Genomic DNA, 19,583 nt, shown 5'->3' with positions numbered 1-19,583 from the left:
GTTCGCGAAGCGCCGTGCGCGTCCCCGTGGCTGGGCTTCCTCACCACGCCTGCGCAGAGAAATACAAGATGGCGGAGAGTGCGGAACTCAAGGTAAGGCGCAGCCTGAAATCGGCATCGTTTTCCGCGCTTGGCGAGTGTTCAATTGTCAAGTCACTCGTCGCTCTGCCGGTTTAAGCCTCCGTGTGCTGAGATTTGGGCCGATATGAGGTTGACGGCCCAAACAGTCACAGGCAACTTTTGAGTGCACGCGCGAGCGTGTTTATGTTGATATGGATACTCGCGGGTTTGGCTGAACTGGACGGACCCTTTCCCTCCCACTCCCCAATTCAGCGGCTGCTGAATGGGCTCGCATCAATTTTTCGGGTTTAAACGGCACGTTAGAAGCTTACACAACTGGGGTTCAAACGTGCCTTTTGGAAGCAGGCTTGCAGATGTCGGCGAGCGAGCGATCGGTCTCGCCGAACTGTCAGACGGGGCTCGAACATGACAGCGGTTCGCGTGTGAGTGCGCGCGCGCTGTTTACGTTGAAAAATAAGACCACGCATAGTTTATTGCACATTTGCTTGCACAGCTCAACCGACGAATCCAAGCTCTTGAAACCGTAGTTTATTACCTGTCCCGTCCATATGTTACGCTCACTTTACCTGTTGATGACAAGTGCAGTTCTTTGGCGCCTCCTGAACCGTTAGGCACGTCAAATAACTCTTCATCACACTTTGCATGCACCTTGTGCGCATATTTAACACTCGATACTTCATTACTGACCTTAATTCAATTTTTCATGAATGTGTTTTAACTTGTGCATTTACTTTTACTTCCTATATTTTAAAACGAATTCCTTTGTCATAATATCCTTGTTACTTTTTCAACCAAGTCAAACAAAGTTGAGTGAGTGAGATTGTGCGGTTTTATAAGGCAGGGAAAAAAAATACAGGGACAGCTGCAACACAGATGAATGTGAACCTGCAGGGAGCATGAACAGATTCAGAGAAACAAGATATTCCCCATCCATGGCCTAATTTAGGGGAGTTGTCAGATATTGTCAAGTCGCTATGTCCAAATTCATAATCTGCGTACTCTAAACTACCCTTCGCAGGCTGAGTCCTTCGAAAACTCCTCCTCATGTAACCTCCGTGGACTGCATTAACCGTGCCAAATTTTGACAGGCTTAGCGACACTCACTTGTCTTCTGTACCAGCGCAAGATGGGGGCAATGTGCTTGGCTGGTAGAACAGACAAAGTGTAGAAGAAGAGCGTAGTGATGTACGCTACGAAGGTGTGCTCAGAAGCAGCCTTTGCTCAGGGCCTGTCTCTATGGAAACGAGGACGGGATTCAAAGGCTGTGTAAATTTGGACTCTGGCGTGAGAGGTCAAGGCGCACCGGAAGGTATATCATGTGTCCTTCAAATTCTGCCTTTTGGAGGACGCAGCCTACGAATTTGGACACTGCAACTGTGTCTTGTTCCGGCCTAAAACCATCAGCGTTGGGTTTTAAAACTCTAAGCCTAATCTGTCAGAACAAATATCACTAAAGTTTATTTGGTCATTTTTGGTGTTTCTGCTTACTCTTGTTATAAAAGCTGGTGGAATACTTTGTTTTAATAGCATAAAAGTTGAGTCAACAGCTGTTAACAACAAAATGCGACATGTAACATGATTTTTTCCACCCTTCCCAGTACATGCATTGTCAGGTAATAAAAAAGAAGGAAACTATTTGGGGCATGGAAAGTCCCCATGCTCCATTTAGTAAAGTTATCAAAATGTGGTGTTTTGTATAATTGACAAAAAAAAAAAAGTTTACTTTTGTACTTTAGTATTACACATATGGCAGAGATAGAACCTTCCTAGCAGATATTGATCTGAATTTTTAGAGACTTTACCCTGCTATCTTTCCACAATGGTCTATCTACAGTACAGGACAGGACAGAATCAGGGAACCTTTCAGTTGCGTTGACTGCCATACTGAAAAAAATGTAAATGAATATTCAACAAACAAATGGGGCAGCATGTGAATCAGCGGTTAGCGCGTCTGCCTCACAGTTCTGAGATTCTGGGGTTGAATCTCAGCTGACTTCCTGTGTGGAGTTTGCATGATCTCCCTGTGCCTGTGCAGGTTTTCTCCAGGTACTCTGGCTTTGCCCCACATTCCAAAGACATGCATGTTGGATTAACTGAACACTCAAATCAGCCCATAGTTGGGACTGTAAGTGTTCTTTTTTTTTCTCTATATGCCCTGTGAATGGCAGGCTGCTGGTTCAGGGTGTGCCCAGCCTCTCACCCAAAATCAGCTGGGATAGGCTGCAGCTCACTTGTTACTCTGGGGACAAACTCAACACAAAATGGATGGCTTGTTATTTTACATTATTAATGATTTCACAGTTCCTCTCAGGTTTTATTTTTGCTCGGTCACAAAGTCCTAGGTTCTCCACCAATGCATTGGTTGTTGCTTAATGCCAGCTGACGTTCTCATTGTCTCAGCATAGCCGCCTAACCCCCATCATGCTGCGATTAAAGAGGAAGGCAGAGATATGGATATGGACATTTGTTACTAGCACAAGTATGGACTTGGCTGCATACGTAGAAATGAATCTGAAAAATAAATCTCATAAAATGAGAAGTTGGGACAGCAGTGAAAATCCACTCAAAGATAAATGACAAACTGGAACTGAAATGTTTACAAAAATATTACTAAAAGCTTGGTGTTATGATTGATGCCCTGATAAATTAGTCAGTGGTTTCCTCTCTGCTCAAGGCCATGCTTGTTTTAGTTATTATATTTGGAGGCTTTGAGCATGTATGATGTGCATTTCAGTGTTTCATAGTTTGCTAGAGTGAAAAGAAAGCTGAGATGAAACCGAAATGATCTACAAAGGTAGCTATATATATTTATATATATTTTGTAGTCCGTATAAACTATAATGGAAAATCAACAGGGTTCTTGCATTGAGAGATAATCCATAAAGTCGAAATAAGATTGCTTTGTAGCATGCTGATAAGAAACTTATCTTTGGCTGAGAGGTGAGAGTCCTGCAGTATGTGTTTGTTTCTTTGGGATTCAAATAACAGATGGAGCACAGACATAACCCAATTGATATACAATACAGTAGAATACAACTTTATTTACATAGCGTAGGGGTGGGCGATATAACGATATCAGATCGTTAAGCGGGTTAACGTGTTCACGATCTCATAAAGCCGAAAGATCGTTTGATCATCTACATGGCACATTCTAAACAGTTTAGCTATATGTCGGCGCAAAGCTGCTGACGCGTATACCCGACCAACCAATCACAGCATGCACAGTGCACCGTACGTGACACTCCCCGCCTTACTGTTTGTTTGTATAGCGGGAGGCTATAGCGGCCGGAAAGTCACCACGAAGCAGAGTTGGTCCCGAAAAGAAACTCCACATCCACAGTGTCGATTTGGTTTGGCTTTTCCTCGGAGGAGAAAGCGCAAACCAGTTATTTGCATAGTTTGCGGAGACTCGGTTTGGACGTCAGATGGCAACACGACAAACCTGTTTACCGGCAACCACTTGCGGAGACAGAGACAGCACCCAAACAACTTCGGCGACAGCCAAAGCAAACGGAGATCAGACACATGGTAGCCAGAGGTAGCCAGAGGCAGCCGCTAGCTCCAAGCTAACGCAACCCACGGTAACACAGTCATTGAACAAGAGCACTCCATATGAAAAAACAAGCAAGCAGTGTAACTGAGGCAGTGACTTATTACCTTGCTGAAGACATGATTCCCATTAAAACAGTGGAAATCGAGGGCTTTAAAAGACTCTTCAAAGTACTAGACCTGCGTTACGAGCTGTGTTTTTATGTTTACATTATGTTACCTTTTATGTTTACATTCACTGCGCATTTTGATAAAAATTGTCACTATTCAAATTAAAACCTGTTCAGAAAGCTTTGCTCACTTAAAATGTCATTTTTTTCCTTTGAGTTTTATACACATTTTAACTATGTTTTATATGTTTAACATGAGGAAAATGGTCAGAAATGTGCAAATTAGTCTTAAAAAAACAATGTAAAAAAAGTCATAGTAAAATCGTGATCGTGATTTTATTTTTTTTAAAAATCGTGATATGATATTTTTGCCAGATCGCCCACCCCTAATATAGCGCATTTCATAACAGCTACAGCTGCTAACAAAGCACTTTACATTACAATAACAAAATAGCAATAATACAACAAGTGAAAGCAATAAACCTTAAAATAAAAAAGGTGATTTAAAAAAATGACCCTTTGCTTATATAAAAACAAATAGATGACAGTTAAAACATGTTTGGTCCCCCCTTCTGTGATTTGCTTTATTTCTCAAAAAAACATTCTCTTTGTTTTATGTTTAGTTTGACAGCAAACCTCAACTGGAAGTGGCACTAGACAGCTTGTAGACTCTTTTTTTGGAAGAATTGTTCACGATCTAGCTGCTCAACTGCTGCTTGTTGTGAAGTGAGTAGAGGTCACTTCCACTCTACAGTGCTCTTATCAATTTTAAAGTAAAAGCAAAGAAAACGGCCAAACGACAGGCACTTTTTTGTGGAGGATGGCTTGCTAAACGTTCAGACAAGCTACACATACATTTACGGGCTTTAGGCGACACACCTACACATTCACACATGCATTGATCATTCTCCATTTGGTGGTTGCAAGGTCACGCTGCGTCACCATCTTGGTGGATTTAAAAAAAAAAAACAACCAACAGTGTATATACTGTATACAATGTTGCATAATGTTGTAATGGTTTACAACAGTAAATACAGGTGTATTTTAGGAATAAAATCTCTGCCATCTTTTTTTAATTTTTTATTATATCAACACTTTAGCCCACTAAGTTATAGGGGTGGGCGATATGAGCCCCCCCCAAAAAAAAATCTTGATATTTTTTCAAAAAAACTTGATAATGATAATTTGACGATATTCTACCAAAAAGAAATATTGTAAATCTGCACTTGCTTCGCAGAACAATTATGGATATGCAGCATTAGTAAACAACAGCTCTTGTTTATATTTCAAATTGCGGCATACATCTGCAACACATTGTACACCAATCTTCTGTGGCTAAATTGAACAATGACAAACTTCAAATTATGTGCCGCCTGTACTGTATATGGGTTTTTAAAATTGATTTTTGTGAATATTTATTTGATTTGAATGTCTCTTATTATTTCCTCATGACAGATATCATGACATTTTTAGTTGCAGTAAGTACTGGCCTACCACTGCCAACCCAGATTGAGAAAATGTGTTTGCTACAGCAGTCAGAATGAAAACAAGTTTTATTTGATATATGGTGATTTATGCCACATGCGTCACCCTAGAATACAGGTATGTAATTCGTGGAGGGTCCTTAACACAGACAGCAAGGGAGATATTATTGCATATACGTTTGTAGTGGCAACAAATTCAGCCGCAATCTTTTGACAGACAGTTACCAAAATTTTCCTACACATACTACACGCGATCTAGTCGCAAAATTATTTATGATGCGGACTACGAGCGCTCAAGCTGGCTGAAGAGAATAATAATGTTATGCTGATGGCGTCGTTAGTTATGTTTCACCAACGTTTACTTGCTTTGACAAAGGTACGGTGTATTTGTTTGCTCAGCTCGGCGAAGGTTTTCTGAGTGTGTATGTTTACTTAGCTTTTCTTTAGCGCGCTTGTGTAGTCGCAGTTTTCAGATTTGTAGGTGAATTGCTCTTCAGGGCGACAGACAGTTTTGGCACATTTAACAATGTTATTCTGACCGAAGTCAGTCCTCTCAACCTCGAATCATTTCCAGGCTAGGGATGTGGACTTGCTATTAAATTACGTCACTGAGACGGGACACTCCTCCATATTTGAAACAATGTTGTGTTCCCTCGACTGCACGCTCATGGCACGCTGATGGCAGTTGCTTTAACAAAAATTTGAGAACAACTGCCTTAGTTACATTATAATTACTAAATATATGTTACAGACATCATTTGTGATAGTACAATATAAAGTCTATATACAGGTAGTTATAAACCCTTGTATTTGCCCCATTAATTTTTTTTTAGCTGGCATCTGGCAGAATCTTCTTAATTCCAAAATCAGCACTTTTCAAGAGACCCAAAAGACTCTTGAAAAGTGTTTGTTCAACATTACCATTGCATTGCCAAAGAGATCAAGCCATTTTCAATAATTTTCAACAGTTTGTAAACATAATGCACACGTGTGGATCAGCCAATAGTATAGATTTGTGAAAAAATATGAAATTTACAAAATTGTCATGCAGGACGTTTTGGCCTGATGCTCGCGATATACAGTAAATGCCCTCCATTGCGGGGGAAACTTTCCAGAGCACCAAGGCAAAAACATATCCTTTATTTACTCTACTCAGACCCACAAAAAAAAGGAAGAGTACAAAATACCCTTAAAAAAAAAAACAAAAAAAAAAAACAGCATCCAGATAACTTTTATATCGTTAAGTTTGACAATGAGGAAAAAAGTGCATCTGCTTTGATCAGCCGATCCGTGTGTCCAGATATAACTCCTTTTTTCCTGCTGTCCCCTATTTTCTTCACTATTCTGTACTAGCGCTGTCTCTCCTCTTTGAGCCCTTACTGCAGACTTGGCCGGTGCAGTCAATGACTATTGACAATCATGTGCGGGCTCTTTTAAAGGAACCTGGAAACGGCTCCCAATACACATTGCTACTTTTGAGGTTGGCGTTTGAGTCTCAGCTTTGCTCTTCAATATGTACACAGAGACTTGGGTGTTTTGTGTTTTTTAAACTTAATTTGACAAGCAATGTTGTGTTTATGCTGTAACCAATCAAATGCATCATTGGCCGAGTGGAGAATTGTGGGAATATTCACATTATTTGCATACGGACATTTGTGGGAAATTTTGACGGAAACGTTTACCCTTTGCCGGAGTGGATATTATGGGAAAAATGTACACTTAATTGTCCTGACCTAATCGAAATATTATTATAGTTTCTAATGTTGCATTATGATTTGAAGATTTTTTGTGGAAAAATAATACTGCTCGACAATCTTTTACTCCATTTTTAAAAAATCAGAGATGTAAGTAAACAAGATATCTATTTTTTGGCTGATTCCGGATCCTCCCTTGTTTTTTTTCTTTAGCACATCAGGTTTTAATAATAATAATATATGAATTTGAAATATTTATGAATTAAAGGTTAGGTTCAGTAATAGGTGGATTAACGTCATCTCTATAAATTACAACACATGGGGAAATCCGTATTGTTCAAGCTTAGCTTTCACAGGTCAAACTTCAAAACAAAAATTGAAAATATCTCAAAAACCTGATGTGCCATCTCTGGTTAAAAATTGTTGTTGACCAGTGTAATCATATGACTGAAATGTGAAATTCAGTTTTTACTATAGTTTTGCCATCGTCACCACAGTTGTATGCGTGATGTGGTTACCAAGGCAACGAGTCTGGAGTCATGATCGCTTCACAGATTTTTGAAGCCAGTTGGTGCTGGTTCAAATCAGAGTTGATGCTCCTACAACCTTCTCCTGTTATAAGATGAACATTCTGTTCAAAGAGTTTACGTTATTCAAGCTGCTGAAAGAGGTGCGTGTGTGTGTTCTCTGTTTACATTCACTTGACATATTGATTGGACATTACAATACAGCACTTAGCACTTTCCATGTTGGCTTTGAAGTCAGCTAAAGTACCTCCCACTGGGCAGGGTCACTGTCAAGCATTTGTCTGGGGCCCTGTCTACACGTAGCTGGGGTTTTTGAAAATGCTGGATATAAGCCTGCGGTTAGTCCTATCATCCACACGTCCCCGGAGCTTTTTCAGTAAAAACGCAAAACTCCGGCCGCAGTGGAGATTTGCGGATATCTTCGGATATACCCGGATTAGCGTTTTGCTGTGGATGGTTACACACGGATATTTACGTCGTCACCGCGCGACAACAATGCTTTGACGTCATTGCGCGACTTTTGTTTTCATGCGAGATTCTCGCGGCGCTGCGTTGGTTGTAGCCATTCTCGATGCGCTCTTTGCTTACTTATTTGTCCGCAACCAACCACTGCTTCTCGTTGAAAGGTTTAAAAGCAATTCTGACCTCTTGTCGGTTCTCCCGAAGGAGTTCGGCGCCGTGTTTTTGGTTTCGTAGAAGTGACGTCAAAGGATGGAAGTTCCTTCTGAATAGACAGTATTTGGCTAACTACTGCCACCCAGAGGTTTGGCATGCGTTTGAAAACGCACTTCCGCTTTTTTGTGTGGATGAATTCTTTTTATGTGTATTCCAACGCAGGCAGGGGTGGGGGTGGGGGTGGGGGAGGGGGGTATGCGGTTGTTAAAAAACCCCAGCTATGTGTGGACAAGGCCTGGATGTGGGAAATTACAATATCCTAACAACACCAGTCTTGGTAATAATTTTTCTTTTCTTCTCTTATGACAAACAAAGAGTGCACTGTATGTAAAGTGTAAATAATAGTGATTTTTTTTCCTACTTAAAATCTTTAATGTTTTGACCTTACCCTTGAGAGAAGCCATAGATGCAGTGAAAATTGAACCAGTTTCCACATGACACATAAACAGAAGAGCCGTTGTCAACCAGAGAATAGCTTGATTTAGTCTTTGGAGGCGAAAGTGAGGACACGGCGCTCTCATTCATGTTGCAAGTTCACAGAATTGACTTCAGAAAAATACTTTCTTAATCTGCACCTTTTTATGCAGTAATTGAAACATGCTCATTGTGTGTTACTATTGCCTAACGGTATTTTGATTGGTGGTTTTGTTTGACTACCCAAATTTCTGTGTATAGACCTATCAATATAATGTACAGGATGCATGAAGGAAAATGGTGTCATAACAAGGAATATTAATAGTGAGAAAAGTCGAAAGTGTTGAAATTGAAACCAGGTCATTTTAGAAAGCTTTGCTATAACATTATATAAAAGAATTCTCTCTTAAGTTAGGGAAATAGTTCCCTAACATTTGTACTTATTGCTGGGTGGTGCGGTTATAAATAAAATCTCAGATATCCAGTTTTTGATTTTAATAATTTGTTCTCCTTTTCCTTTTTGTCTTTTTTGCCTTCTGGGATTTTTTTTCTCCTGATATCATCCAAGTTTTGAAAGTCATCAAAATATTAACAGCTTGGAATTATGTACCAAGGCTCAAAAGATTCCTGCGCAAAAGATAACTGCTGCGTATGTATAGACGGACACCAATTTTTTGGCAATGTTTAAGTGTGAATGATTTGTGATTCGGTGATTGCCTTTAGCAGAGATCCCTTCTTGATATAAGGCAAACAACGGCAAAACAATGTCAAAGTGATTTCACCTACAGGATGTTGTAGTATTGTCACAATATCCAAATTACCTGCATAAAATACTTCGATACGGTTACTGAAACGGTATCATGGCAAAAACTTGTAACATCAGTAAAAAGCAGCTGCAACACACCTGATTGAAATGATCAGATAATCATCAATGTCTGCAGAAGCTGGATAACAATCCTGATCATTTGAATCAGGTGTGTTGTAGCCGGGAGAGATGTAAGACATGCAGGATGGCATCCCTTAAGGAACAGGATTGAAGATCCCTGCTATAAGGTAGGGTTAGGCATCGTTTGAATTTGGAGAATTCCGGTTCCGATTACGGTTCTTTGATTAGATCCTAGAACTAGAACTCTGTTCTTCAATTTCATTAACTTTTTACTATTTGTGAACTTAACCATGAATTACTCAAAGGGCTGTTTTTAAACCAGTATATTGATTTTTAATACATTTTTTTTGCATTATTATTTAGTATTATTTTTCACAAGAGCTTTATTTTTGAGAAGTTCAAAACAATACAGTAATGCAGCTGTTACTGAAAGTATGCCACTGAATACCAATTGATTGGCTAACCTTGTCTTGCTTTAGAAAGAAAATGTATTATTTATTATTAGTCAACAGCATATGATATGTGATATATGAGTGGAGCTACGAACCGGACCTACTTCCTGCTTTGTGTGCGCCGGATATTTTCGAGTATCTTGGTTGTAGTGTGAGTGCCTACACTTAAATCATTAGCCTCTCATGTGCAATTTACAAACGAGTAGGTGCAGGACTTGCAGATGATGAAGGCGGCGAACCATAACAACACCGTCATTCGGATTCCCTCGGCCTTCCACCAAGCAGGAAACCTTTTAAAACTCAGTCCGTTGTGAAATTTTCTTCCTTTGCGATCGTGGGTGGCATTGTTGCACCCCCTAAAACAGCAACGGTCCACCATATTTACAGTATATATTTCGGCCGTCTAAATCAAGCGAGAAACACAGCGAGTTGGTTTTGCGTGTAAGAACAGTATTCGCGTCGCCTCAGCGCGCTCCCAATAAACTATTACCCCGGTGGCGACGTCAGCGATGACGCACCGTGCACCGTGCACCGGTCCCTATAGAAATGCGTCTTCAAACGGGTTCGAAAAATGGACAGAGAGGTGGCTTGCCTAACCTTTAATGAAAGGTCAGTCCAAAGGGAAGGACCAGCAACAGAAAAGGCCCGATCCCCTCTGAGGCACCGCTTAGTCCTCGGCACCTCAAGCAGCGCCTGGTCTGCAGGCGTGAGGCTCGGGGAAGGTGCGTAGGAGTGGAGGAGCTCAGAGAGGTACGGCAGGGCGAGACTTAAAGACTTGTAAACAAATAGAAGCATCTTAAAATCACCTCGTTCGGATTGGCAAAAGGAATATACCACACCTGTGAATCTGAGTGAAATTCCATTCGGATTCGGCCTTTTTATTCCGATTGGGGTGTTTGTATGGCGCATTTTCATTCCGATTGGTCATTCGGATCCTTTCTAATCAGAATACATGGCTCCATGTTATTCGATATATGACTATCGACAGTGAAGCTGGCAACATTGACTTTGCTTCTATAAACTAGCTCTTCTGTGTTGGCACACATGTTGTTAGTGGAATCATTGAACATCAGTGGGGACACACTTCAAACTACTGAAACCAATTAAAAAAAAAAAAAGTTTAAAAACAAACACTGACAAATCAAATGAATTTGATTTTTATGGTTTAATCACCCACCCCTGGTTGTACTTTTAATATATATATATATATTTTTTTCCCCAATTATTTGTAAAAGTACACCAGTCCCTTTCCAAAATAATCTACCCACAGCCTGGATCTTAAAACTGATATTTTTAATTCGGGAAGCTGCTATGAGTTTGGCCAATTATACTGTATTTCAGATTATCAAAGTGCTTACTGGACAAGCAGTGTCATAAGAGGTGAAACAAATCAGTTGCCATCGTTGGACCTTTTTAAATTGCTCTGTGAATACATAATAATACAAAGTACATTGGTGTAATATTACCGGGCTCTCAAATGTGTCCTGTTGCGTTTAATTGAGTTTCAAAGGAGTGCCGGCCTGCTTCAGCGTCTTTGAACTGTCTTCTCTCTTCTCTCCAGCAGCAACATGGCAATACAAATAAGCATCTGTGCTCTGGCAGCTTATAAGAGGAGACAGTCTATTTGTAGAGCCTGTGGCTAGGTTAATCCCTAATGATACAGGCCCTCTGCTCTGCTCTCCTACCTGGTCTCATGTCTCCTCTGCCTTTGTGTACATGCTAAGCATTCACAATAGGGGTGGGAATCTCTAGAAACCTCACTATTCATTTTAATTGCGATTCGATTACAGATTATGGAAGGATGTTCAATCGATTTACAGTATATGTATATATATATATATATATATACACATATATATAAATATATATATATATTTCCTGTAGTGTATAGATGTATTTTTCCCATATTTGACCCGTATTTCCATGATTAGAATAAATTAGACACATTGGAGTTCATTAACTTTTATTCAAGCGAAAGGAAGGCATAGTCAGGGTTTTTCCTGCTTTCAAAAGTGCGAGGCGGCTTCCTCCGGCTAATTTTGTGGCCGCCTCCAGCCAGAGCGATTGATATTGCTCAACACAGCGCGATTGATTTTCCTCTGCGGCAGAAATGTATTTTAACTGCAGTTGCAGCGCTACTATATCAGGCCTGGCCAACCCGCGATTCGTGAGCCGCATTTTTCTCAGGCGGCTCATAAAGCCCTTTTCTACTTTACGGCGGCGCTGTCGTGACGTCAGAAAGCGTTTCCATTCGGAGATGATTTACTGCTATTTTGGTGGACTTATTTACAAGTCATTGCCTGTGGACAATGGATGACGCCTTTATAAATAAAGTGCATTTATTGTATTAACACACAAAGCTGCATCTTGTCTAATCTTGATTTTCCTTTTTAAAATGAGCAAAGACTGGGTTTTCTTTTATAACAATGAAAGATACATTTTGTAAACCAGTGGGAAAAAGCCTCAGTTTTTAGTTCTTGGTCAGCACTTCCAAATATGGGCATGCTATTGCACGTATGATAAAGGGCTTGTCCGAACACGGCGATTGAACAGATTACATTCAGCAAGCAAGGTACCGGCTATGTGCATCTCGCGCATGCATTTAGACGCAAATGAGATAGAGGGGAAAAATATTGAGTAGTGTTGCCGACCAAGTTCACTCTCAAAATGGGAGGGGAAAAATATCTGACCATAACAAAAATATGAAATTCAACACAGGATACAGTTTTTGTTGAACTTAATGGCAACACCACAAAAAAAAAAAAAAAAAATAGTGAACAAAACAGCAACACCAGCACAAATACACAGCAAAACTAGCATATCTGGTGAGTTCATACGCTGGTTTATGCTGGGAGGTTTTCAGCAGGGTCATTCATTGTGCCTCATATGTTTGGCATCATTTGAGCAAGGCTTCGCATCTTCAGCAGTACTTCAGTTCCTTCCATGCAAACATCAACCAGGAATTTTACCAAGGGGACTGAACTTCGCCAAGCACAAGTTGCTCTCTTTGAAAAGGTCATGCAGAACAATAGAGTTGTTCCCCAAAATTTATGAAACATTTGTTTCAACGTAATTATGCAAAAAGAGCTAAGGGAGTGAGGGGACGGGATGAGGCAGTTAATTGTGTGCCCGTAGGTATAATGTGGCTCTTTGCAGTAACACTTTAAAAAATTGTGGCTCTAGTTTTAATAAACGAATGCTTTAGCGCGCTAATAGACATTCTTATTAGAACTCTTAACTTAAAGTATGTTGCCTGTAAAAGAATGTGAGTCCGTTGAATTAACAGAATACATGCACGTCATGGTCAGGATGGTACCACCTCTGTCTAAATTTGAGCCAGGAAAAACCCTGCATATTCATTCGAATCTCAATATAACATTTGCCAACACGTTCCTCATCATTTAAAAAAATCACAACAGTGATGTTTCAGTTGAGTGCTTTCAAATTATTGGCAAAAATCCTCACACTGGTGTTACTAATTAAGTTTATAGTGATGTAGTGTTTGTTGATATTTTGCGTTAGGTCTCAGTGATGTTTATTTGTTAATATTTGTGTCCGGCTGATAACAGCATTATTACCCACAAACCAATTCACACGTCCCCTACTTTAAGTGCACGCTCAGTCTCATGCATCCGCATTCGCATCACCTAAAGCTGAGACTGTTGCTCTGTGATGTCACTGACGTGATGTTGTCTCTTTCCTGGGTGCGACAGCGAAAAATCCAACTCGAGATAAATGTGGTCATATTTGAAAATTTTGCTAGGTTGGCTTTTTTTCCCCTTACATGATGTGCTTTGGGGATTTCCTGTAAATACATTACAGTATTTATATATATATATATATTCCATTGTTCTAGCTATAGAAGCTACGATGAGGAACTGCGCGGAGCTTTGGCTGTGCGAGTGATTTATGTAGTATACAGTATGCTTGACTGCGGCCGTATTTAAGGGAATGCCGGACTTGCGACTGCTGCCCAGTTGTGTTGGACGTATATCTGTTAGTGGGAAGCTGCTCTGTAATCACTTTCAAAAGCATAGCAATGAATAACAAATAATAAAAAAAACAATAAATAAAAGCCGGCTCTATTGTTATTCCTTTGTTGCACCAATTTAGTGTAAACACTGTGCAAAAGTCAATATGCAATGCATTTTGCTTGTTTTTTTCCATCAGGTACTCTATAAATATACTTTACTAATACTTTGCATAACAATAGTATGTTCCATACAGCATAGCTCAGGCACTGTCTAATATTGTGCCTCAAATTTGTCAGCAGCCATTGACGTCTGGAACGATTTAGCAAGGGGGGAGCTCTTGTTGACTTCTGTGGTGATTTTGTTAAGCCCTTCTGTTGCCTTGGAAACCTGTCACATTTGAGATGGACATGGCTAGATAACAATTTGTAGTGTAATTGTGTGCTTCCAACTGGAAGAGAAAGACGTTTCAGTGACCCTCTCCTGTTGGGTTGGCTGACAGCTGAAAACTTGCTTTTCTAATTTAGGTAGGGACTGATCATTACAGCCATTTTCATGAAAAGCAGCTCTTGGAATCATTTTTTTTTTCATTGCGAAGCAGCGTTGCGAATCAATGGCTTCATTTGAGGAGCAACTTTCTAATTTTGAAGAGCGCATATTATGCTGGTTAATCCCAGTGACTTGAAGCAAGGGTTTTATCAAACCATTTAGGCCTAGAGCGCATTACCGCGTTGCTACCACGAGAGCTGGGAGTGCTTTTGCGTATTTATACCTTTACAACCTGGAAAGTGGATACGTTAGGGCTGCTCGATTATGAAAAGAAATATTAATCACGATTATTTTGGTAATAATTGAAATCACGATTATTCAAACGATTATTTTTTGCTACAAAACAAGATAGGTTTAAAAATTTTCAAAATTTGTTTAAACTAAAACGGTCTGTAAAACATATTGCATCGGTGATTTATCTGTGCTGTTTGGACTTCTTATCATAAGGGGTTATGCTGGCAAAGGCGTCTGTAATTGTTTTTTTAGTAGATGAAGTTTCACCTCGGGTCCCACTTCTTAGTTTGAACTGCTCATACAGGGGCTTGCGACGGCGATTGCAGCAACAACGGTGAGGCACTGTTGGCAAAGGATGTTTTGTTGTTCTGAATCTTCCTTTTCCCATACCATCGGCGGCGGTAGTCACCATTTCTCATGGTTAGAAAACTCCAACCGGAAAGATGTTGGCGGGGGGCTGATTATAACAACGTAAACAATGCATTCGGCTCTATTCTTCACTCACGATGAACTCCCACGCGAAGTAAACCATCACGTTCTTGTCACGGCATTGCGAAATACTTACATTGTCAACCCTCGCTCTTGTATTTGTAAGAAGTTTTTCCGCCTTTGTCACTTCACGTTGGTGCTCCGCGAAGGTAAGTGGTGTAATTAATTGCTCTTATGTTTAAATTATGTTATTAAATATGTGTTGTGGTCTTGTGGACTTGTAACGCGTTACGAGACTCATTAACTGTAATATCACAAAAATGTAAAGGGTACTCATTGTATTACTTCATTGCCTAAATGTAATATATTACTGTACCGTAGGGCTGCTTGATTATGTAAAAATTTTTGGTAATAATTAATTATTCAAACGATTATTTATTTTTTGCTACAAAACAAGAACAGGTTTAAACATGTAAAAAATATGAAGACAAAATTCTTTGAAACGCCATAATAAAGTTAGTTTTGGACCCACCAACATTTATCAAATTAATTATTAAAAAAACAATGACGAGATTGACGTCTTTGTAACAAAATAGAGGTTGGTAATTACCACTCGATTTTTTAAAAAATTAAAATAGCGCTTCTCTTGCACTGACACGTTATTTTTACATCTTCGATTGAAACATAGTAATACATTATTATTTACTAGTAAATAATAATAAAATCTGCCTGGCGTGAACGCCACATGTCTAAGATCTCTACTTCTTTTGGAATTATGTTTCTGCCTGCTACAGGGGCTGAGATATTAATTATTAATTATTAATCTGCCTGTGTGAAAGCCACATGTCTAAGCTCTCTAAATCTTTTGGAATTATGTTTCTGCCTGCTACAGGGGCTGAGATATGAATTATTTTGTAAGTGTTGAATTTCTGGGAAAACTTTTCAAGGGAAAAGGTTTTCAAGGGTAATTCCAAAGGCGACCTTAGGTTTTGGGGAGCAGTTGAGCCAGGCGCTTTAGGCCTTAATGGGTTAATGAGATTGACAGTTCTTTATATTACCAAAACGCAGCAGATCATCTCTGGGGTATTATCAGTTGTGCGTCAGACATCATCAGGCACCACTCCATGCTGTGAAGGGATCTCTATTCTCTTTTACCAAAGATCACTCAGGAATGCTGCATCAGAATACAACAGAAGATCCGGCTTTTATCCATCTATGTTAGAGAAGTGACTCTCAAACTTCACACATCTGTCTGCTTATTGCGGAATTCACTACATAAAGATGCCATCTGCCCTCTATTATGGCTTTGATTGTACCTCAGAAAGTTAATTAAATTTACGTTTTTACACATGACGTTTTTCTATTTATGCATGCGGTGTCTGTTTGTTGTTTTTTCACTGACATGGTAAGTGCAAGTTTTAATTGTTGTCATCAATTTTCCCTTCTTCATTGTTGTTAAAACATGCAGTGTGATTATATTGTCTCTTTGCCTCTCGGCCGGTTACGTCTTTCCACCTTGAACTGTGACATTACAGCTTTGTGTTGCTTTGCAGTCTCAGGATGGATTTCATCTTGGCAACCTTTGTGTCACAATGTGAGACTTGATGTATCTGGCCTCAGTTTTGGTGGTGATTTTACCACCAAGCAGTACAGTTCAGTTGTATGTTATGGTATGGCACTGTTGTATGTTTCCATTCATCGAAAGTTTAAGCCAGGGCTCACCAACTCCGGTCCTCGGGGGCACCTGTCCTGCAGGTTTTCCATCTCTCCCTGCTGTAACACACCTGATTCAAATGATCAGCTCATCAGCAAGCTCTTGAGAAGCCTGATAACGATCCTGATCATTTTTACAGGTGTGTTACAGCAGGGAGAGATGGAAAACCTGCAGGACAGGTGCCCTCGAGGACCGGAGTTGGTGACCCGTGGTTTAAGCAATTTAACGACCAATCACGGCTCACCTGTTTTCCGGGTTTGCTCATGTGATTTGGGTAACAAGCCCCGGTACTAAACTGGCCCTGAGGCAGAATTTTTAAATATTGATAGACTCCACCCTTAACGGTTCTCTTAATGGTCTATGAGAAATTTTTGATTGGTTTAGGCTATATGATATTTTGCACCTTCTACAATACCTCTCTGATGTCGTCTCTAACTAACAATAACATTTTGTTTGTCTAAGATAGGGTGACCAACTGTCCTAATTTGCAGTAATGTACACATTTTTATACCCTGTCCGTGCGCCTGGGAGCAGGGTGATAAATTTACGAAAATGTCCGGGTTTATTTGTTTTTCACGGGACTAATTAGCATGTGTTTAATTTAACTGATGCTTTGCGTGGCAATTGAGAGGTGGAGTGCTTTTTTCTTTCCTTTTTTTTCATGACAGGCAGAGTGCACCATTATCGGCGTCTGTAACGTGGACACTGTCAGGGCGGGGAGAACCCAAAAGAGAAGGCAAGTAGTGGCATCGAGGACGTGCGTGTGGAGCAGGTGCTCTCAGTTACAAGCGAGCAAGTGCTATAGAAAACTGTTTGCTTCTGAAATGGGATGGAATGAAGCCCCAGTCGAATTAGCAAGACATCCTGTTCATTCATCTGGTTCACCGTTGTGGTTGTCACTAGGCCGAGAGATGCGTTACGATTACGGTTCGGAGCTGAGGACAGCGACAGCACACGATAAAGATAACAGTGTGCAAAGCTCATGCGTAGCTTCTAAAATGGTGCCTTAACGCTCATATATGTACAAAGAAAAACACAAAAATGCTGTATGAGGAGAGAGTTCATCTATAATTGTTATATTGTTAGACATGGGAACACAAGAAACAATCATGAGGAAGAAAACTAAAGACTGATGTGGCATTTTTGTGTTTGTTAATGGGAGAGTCAACCCAAACATGTTTTTTTCCAGAATATGCTCTATGCAGGATCACTAGGACAAATACGGCATTCTGATTAATATTGCGTTTGTGGGACATAAATTAAGTGACAAAGTGCACCCACTTTTAGCCATCTCAGGGGGCGGCCATTTTGTCACTTCTGTTGACTGAAGATGACATTGAAGTTGCTCAGGGCTCAGGTAACAACCAATCACGGACCACCTATTTTCTGAAGCCTGAGCCATGGTTGGTTGTTATCTGAGCCCTGAGCAACTTCAATGTCATCTTCAGTCGACAGAAGTGACTAAATGGCCGCCCCCTGAGCTAGCTAAAAATAAGTGGACCATTTCTCATATTCCGCAAACGCAATATTAATCACAATGCTCTGTTTTCACTAGTGCGCCTGCATAGAACATATTCTGGAAAAAATATGTTGACTTCACCTTTAAATTAATATCCTTGTGAGACTAATATATTATATTCTTTACATCATTACACATAAATCTCTGCGGATCGCATATACATGGTGCAGTATTCGAGGTGTCTTATTCTGGTTTTTTTTTAAGAATACCCACAATATTCAAGTTTTAAAAGTGTTATTGACTGCATGTAAAACGTAGTGAATGTGTTGCATTCCCCTTGGTCATTTCTGAAATAATTTTCAGGTTATACTGTGTGTCACACGCCCAACCCAACCTACACACCCTGCGGTGTAAATATAAACCAGATTGCGGTTTATCATTCCAAACTACTGTGGTGAACTGAAGTAAAACTGTGCAGTTTGGGAGCATGTCTTCAACGTGCTTACGATGAGAAGAGAAATCCCTCTAAACTGAGTTCTTCTTGGGTGCTTGGAAAAGAATTTGTTTGCGTTATACCTCACTCTGAAATCCAGTCTTTATTGAGCTATGAAATGTACTTTGATTTTAGATACTTCAGAGGCCGTAGAAAGATAAAACAACAGGCAGAGTTATTTCAGAGTCAGAGAAGCTGGAAGGCTAAGAGGTGGGGGATGGGAGCACAGAGGAGAGGAGGACAGGGAGGGATCTGACACTCAGTACAGAGCCCTTTAGCTGAGAGTGGGAGCTTTATATAATGGCCAGGTAGTGCGCAGGCTTCCACCCCCATGCCTACACAACCGTTAAACACCCACGTATACACAAACACACATTCTACAAAAACTGCTTGACACAACATTATTACCCTCACCGTCTTCAGGTCTGCTGGGACTTGTAAGAACTGCATTATTGTGCAGCTTTTCTTAACCATGTACAGCATGTATGTCAAAGTCAAGGCCCGCGGGCTACATCCGGCCCGCGAGAAGGTTTTCTACGGCCCCTGGGATGATATTGCTTTATTATTAGATCCGGCCCGCAGCAAGCCGGTGTGGGTAGCTGATGTGATCGGGTCCTTCGCGGCTGCTGATGACGTCACGCTTTAAAATATATTGTAGCGTCTTCCAAGAACACAGACGTAGTTTAATTATCACGTTTTTATTCGTCCAACCGGCTACTGTGGGCCGCAGCCGACGCCAATACAGTACGACAACCGTTCAGTCAAAAACGGCTCTCCTGTTTGTCCTCCACTATGCACGATGCATTTATTAACCTCGGAAACAAAACAACTTCGACCACAACACAGATATTCAATTCGTTCCA

At 40.3% G+C, this 19,583-nt stretch overlaps 1 protein-coding gene across 1 annotated transcript in view; it reads left to right on the top strand.

Moving 5' to 3' along the window:
- LOC147150390 (E3 SUMO-protein ligase PIAS1-like) overlaps window positions 1-19,583 on the top strand; it is a 58,673-nt gene continuing 39,090 nt past the window's right edge. The window contains exon 1 of the mRNA XM_086024992.1: window positions 1-92. Coding sequence (XP_085881118.1) covers window positions 69-92 — 24 coding nt within the window. The 5' untranslated portion in view covers window positions 1-68. The remainder of the gene's footprint in view (window positions 93-19,583) is intronic.

The sequence above is a fragment of the Filicampus tigris genome, chromosome 3, assembly GCF_054856515.1.
Source record: "Filicampus tigris isolate MCC_2025a chromosome 3, RoL_Ftig_1.0, whole genome shotgun sequence".
Lineage (NCBI taxonomy): Eukaryota > Metazoa > Chordata > Actinopteri > Syngnathiformes > Syngnathidae > Filicampus > Filicampus tigris.
The sequence above is the reverse complement of the archived record's forward strand: the minus strand, read 5'-3'. Positions and strand labels throughout refer to the sequence as shown.